The sequence below is a fragment of the Penaeus vannamei genome, chromosome 8 (genome assembly GCF_042767895.1).
Source record: "Penaeus vannamei isolate JL-2024 chromosome 8, ASM4276789v1, whole genome shotgun sequence".
Lineage (NCBI taxonomy): Eukaryota > Metazoa > Arthropoda > Malacostraca > Decapoda > Penaeidae > Penaeus > Penaeus vannamei.
In genome coordinates, this window is record NC_091556.1 from 11,273,296 (window position 1) to 11,278,699 (window position 5,404).

The 5,404-nt window shown below is 32.3% G+C and overlaps 1 protein-coding gene across 1 annotated transcript in view; it reads left to right on the forward strand.

Moving 5' to 3' along the window:
* Window positions 1-1,265: 1,265 nt before the first annotated feature.
* Window positions 1,266-5,404, forward strand: part of LOC113813444 (putative uncharacterized protein DDB_G0290521) — a 27,434-nt gene continuing 23,295 nt past the window's right edge. The window contains exons 1-5 of the mRNA XM_070124015.1: window positions 1,266-1,322; window positions 1,582-1,630; window positions 1,898-1,965; window positions 2,232-2,266; window positions 2,352-2,455. Coding sequence (XP_069980116.1) covers window positions 1,266-1,322; window positions 1,582-1,630; window positions 1,898-1,965; window positions 2,232-2,266; window positions 2,352-2,455 — 313 coding nt within the window. The remainder of the gene's footprint in view (window positions 1,323-1,581; window positions 1,631-1,897; window positions 1,966-2,231; window positions 2,267-2,351; window positions 2,456-5,404) is intronic.

A 5,404-nucleotide genomic window follows, 5' to 3' on the forward strand; every position in this document is an offset into this window, starting at 1 on the left:
AAAACTGTTCATACAAGAAAATGGACAAGCCTTTATGTTAGATATCAATTGCTATTGTAAGGAAATTATATGAAGTAATGCTTTAGAAAGTAATAACAACTTCATACATATTACGTGCTAACATATCTGTGACGTATGTTGTAATTTTATGTTTTGATGTTTTCAGAGCTATTCCATCATACATGGGAACACAGCTTCATTAAAACTTACAGTATTTCATCGCAATGCCCCTTGGGCTTGATGAATTTCTTGGAGACAGATTAGAGCTTCCCCTTAGTAGAGTTTGATGTGTATGAAAGACCCAGGAATAGGGTAAGGCTTTAAAATTTGATACTCAAGATTTGATTACTCAATATAGCTTAAATCTTTTAATTCATTATTTTATAAAAAAACAACAACAACAGTATAATGGTATTAATTGACCAACTGGAAAACGCAACCCACGTTATATGAAGATCACAGCACCACACTATATAGAATTTAGAAATGATTTTCTAATTTTTTTCATACTAGATGGCATCGATTGAAACAGGAAAACCAGAGAATCAGAAAGCAAAGCATAGGGAGAAAAAGAAAAGGGGAGACCTCGAAGTTAGGGTTGCTGTTCACAGTAAAATCTGGATCACTTCTGGATGTATCCCTAACAGGTAACAAATAAAAATAAATCCATAAGCATCTTTAAAGAATCCTAGGTGAAGTACTAAGTCCATGTGTTTGTCATTCATGTAGTGCATGTGTGGGATGGTATGTGATTTGATGTTAGTATTAATATAAATTAGAAGAATTACTAATTTGATATTGCTCACATTTTTACAGGGAGTATCTATGTTCTTCAAATTGTTTTACAACAGTGAAAAGTGGTCCCTAATGTGTCTTTTTTTTATTCCAGGTGGTAGCTTAATTTGAGTTTCAAAGGCAGCAAAGAAAGAAAGCAAGCTTAAAGAATTTTGGCCAAGTCAGTCAGTCAAGTTTAAATTTGGCAATCTTTGCATTATACATTTCATTTTATAGTACACATAGTGAAAAGATACATGTAGAAAAGTATTGGATTGTTTACCTTTTTGCTAAATGGTTAGATATTCTTTGAGCATTTTGTATTTTTGGAAGTATTCTTGCACAGATGACTGAAATGTCTTTGGGATATCATCATTACAGGTCATAAAAATAGACAAGGTTGCACACCAGAGCCAGGCAAAAAGAAGAGTCGTAAAGCAGAGCCCGAGACAGCCAAGGCTTCCTCAGGAGGTTAATGCAGTCGCGGCAGCATGCAGGAGAAGCAGATCCAGGTGTTATATCTGATGAGTGATGATGAAGGATTTGGGGTATGTAGTTCATGCTGAGGAATTATAATTGCTGAAAAATTGGAGAAAGTCAAGGAGAAGAACTATCTGATATTTGCAGGAAGAAGAGGTTGTACAGTAACATACTACTAGAATTTATGAAGTGGCTTTGTTCCTTGTTAAAAAGATACAAGAAAATATATCATACTATAGTATATGTATTTCATCGCAGAGCTTATGAAGTTTGTCTGTTTTGTGTTTTTGTTTTAGTGTGTTTTTTCATGTGCATTGCATTTTACAGAAAAATAATTGGATAAAACTTGGTTTGCTACGTGTAAATTCAGTCACTTGTAATTTAATGATGACTGATTTGCCAGCATAATAGATAAAACTGAAAGCATCAAAGAAAAGATTTGCGTGAAATAATTTTGATGTAAAAAGTGGGATATAAAGAGGAGAGGAAGACATGCACCAAATCTATTTGTTTCTGCCATTATCATCTATTTCTAGACACTAGCTCCCATGACTCACTGGAAGGTTATTTATGATTCCATTATTTGGAATTCTTTCACTTGGCAGTTTGATGAAGAAGTTACAGTTTAACACTTTGCCTCCAGTAGCCCTTACAGCACTTTCCTATATCTTAGGAAGGTTCTTTCTACTCCTTCAGGAGTCTCACATGACCGTAGGTATTGTAGTGTATAGATAATGATAATGATTTTTAATGAAAATGTTAATTATTTTTCAAAAACATTATAACAAATTATTACTGGTTTTAGATAATGTAAAAAATGTGTCACATTGCACTGCAACATGAATTAATCTAGATCATTGCCATTTATTATATAATCGAGGAAAGAATCATCACTGCCATGTACTGCACCCATAAGTTTTGCATGTATTTTCTGTTTGAAAACATATTTTCCCATATGTAGATTTCCCTGTAAACAGCGAACATTAGAGGCCTCTAAGAATGTCTACTGGAGGTTGCTTGTGACTAAATCCCTAATATCAAGACATTGTATTCCTACACTCTGCTCATTATATGTGTGATACTACTCTCCTTTAAAGCAGTCCTTGTCTTGCAGAAGATGAAGCTCCTGCAGTCATAACAGCCACAACACTGTCCCATCCCAGAAACAAGGCCACCTCCAAAACCAGCTCTGTCTTTGGAGGTAAGTCCACTCTTTTTAAGCTTCTTTCTTGGAAGTATCTGTCATTCTTTTTCCAGGAATATTTTATTCATGTGCTCAGATTTTTTTTCTTTTGAAGGATGAGAGATAGAAATAAAGTAATTTAGATTTATAGTGCATTGTTGTGGCAATGAGAATGACATTGGATGGTTATAATTTCAGCCGTGAACCCTTCCCAAGTTAGCAATTTTTCATTTTAAAATGAATTGGCAATTGTATTTTTCATGTTCTGTTTTAGTTTCACTGGTGAAGAAATTTCTTGTTTTGTATAGATGCGTTTGTTTTATTTGTGCTGTGGTGTATTATTTTATGCTTATGCTAAATCTAACATATACTGTCTTAAGCTTTAAGAACCATGAAAGTGACAGTCAATATTATTAGTAGTGCCATGTGTTCATATGTCTTCAATAATGTACCATAGAGAGATATATATATATGTGACCTGTCTCTTTAGTACTACTCCCTGTAGAAGCTATTTCGTGGCTGCTCTTTTTGTTTAGGATGATGGTTTCCTAGCTGTTACTTCCACGTATTATGGTTTGCCAAGGTCATGCTAAATCTCACTTCGGCATAATAAACATAGGAAATGTGAATGCTGATTGTTCATAAAAGTTGTCTTTGGTAACTTGAAAATTCTCGCTTTCCATTCTTGTTAAGATGTCCTGTGACAAACAGTAAACTAACTGAACACAACTTCATATATTTGTTGTTAATATAATTTTGTGGGCAGCTTCAAGTAAACACATTAAGGGTGGCTAAATAACAGGGCAAACCACTTTTTAACTGAACTGTAAATACTGCTTGTATATATAGCATATATATATCATCATATCATCATATTTGCAGAGTTCCTTAAACAGAAAATAGTAAGTGAATCAAGGTAAAGAAAGCCTATGCATGGGGTCTGTATTTGTCTTGTGATATTGAGAGATGAAGAGATTCTTAAATGAATATAGTTAACCTTTTGTAACACTCTTATATTTATACTTTCTAGGACACATTAATCATATAAGTAATTATGTTAACAATATTATTTCTGCTGGTATTAGAGCATATTAACCCATTGGTGCTGGGCACATACTGTCCCTCATGTAGTTTTGTTTTGTAATTTATGTTTACACATATAAGGAGGCGTAAGATGCACTTAATCACCATGATTCAATTATTAGGTCTATTATACGAAGGTTTCCAAGGAAAGATATTTCTATTCTCTGGGTAGTCACTACTATTATTTATTATTGTTAGTTTTTGTTATTATTATTATTGATTATTGGTTTATTATTATTATTATTATTATTATTATTATTATTATTATTATTATTATTATTGTTATTATTATTATTGGTTATGTGTTGTTATTGTTATTGTAATTGTTATTGTTGTTGTATTTGTTATTGTAATTGTTATTGTAATTGTTAATAATCTTATTATTTTTTTTTATTATTATTTTTATTATTATTATTTAATATCATCATTTAATCATTGCTATTGTTTATTAGTATTGTTGTTGTTGTTATAAGTATAATGATTGTTGTTAAAACTATTGGCATTATTATTATAAAGCTTTAACAATACTAATGTAATGACCTTGACTGAAGCACAGTGTGTAAATGCAAGTCTATAGAAACTAAAGTCAGAGTAGACTGTTAATCCATCTAATAGGTTGGATTATGATTTAAGTAGGATATTAGATTTTCCCTAAGTATCTAAGAAGAGTGAGATCTTAGTGCAGAGACCATTAAGGCAGTGGTTCAACTGCCCATGTATGTATGTCTGAGACCTGAGCTCAAATCTGGGATTAAAATCTGGTCAGTTTTTGGAAAAGCATTTAAAGGTGAGCTAGACCCAGGAGCATTCTTTTTCCCAAACCCTTCTAGTTTTTTTGCATGGGCATTGATGATCTTTGAGTTTATTATCATTTCAGTATTTTCTTGAACCCAATGACTGTGGATTTATGTACTGTCCCCTGTTGCTTTTTGTGAATTTTGTTACATACAGATGGCTCCTCATACACTCAGCTGCCAGGGAGTCTATCAAGAAGGCCCTTTAGGGATTGTGCCTGATTTCCTTATTTTTTTGAATTAGCAGGGAAATGTGTTTTTTCTTTTTCTAATATCAATACTGTTTTTATTAAAGTTATTGATATTATGATTATTAGATTGTTATTAAAATATTGATACCATTAAAGACAATAAAATGATACCAAAAGCAACTTTCAAAAATCAAGGAAAATGGCAAACAGGTGAGGAAGGTAGGACTAATAACTGATTAAGCACTTTTTAGAGCCATTTATATGTAAAAGACAATAAATGAACTTGCATTACTGGTAGGCATGACATGTATTATTGCTGTCTGGGCAGAGTGGGTTAAGTATTGTAATAAGAAGAATCCAATACCATTAAAAATGTGTTGAAGCCAGTCTAGATACACCAAATCCAGGAGCGTGTCACAGATTATGTTACCTAAATGGGAAACAAGGCAGCCAGGAGGTACCTCAAGGAACAGGATTGTGTCTAGAAATAGCCATCACTTTTGGCTTAAGTTGCATTTGAAATCCATGTAGGAAAAGGAGTAGGGAGAAATGAAGGAATGAAATGAAGTTATTCGGCATTATTATTAAAATTCTATAAGGATATTATCAAGTAAATATTATTAGTTTTTAAAAGGTTCATTAGGATATATCTGACAGTTAGCATGTTATCTGTGCTGTTCTGTGTTATGATTATAAGATTATAAAATTTTCATTTTTGAGAATTTTATTTATATGTTCGTGTGGAAGAAAGAGCAGAGAAGTGATGATAATAAAGGGTCATTTTAAGGCATTGCCTGTGTGGAAAGATGCTTGAATGTAGAGATATGTTTTTTTAAAGTGATTCTCTCTTTTATAAATTGCTTTTTGCTTTACTTTTTCGTTACTAACAAGAAATAGTT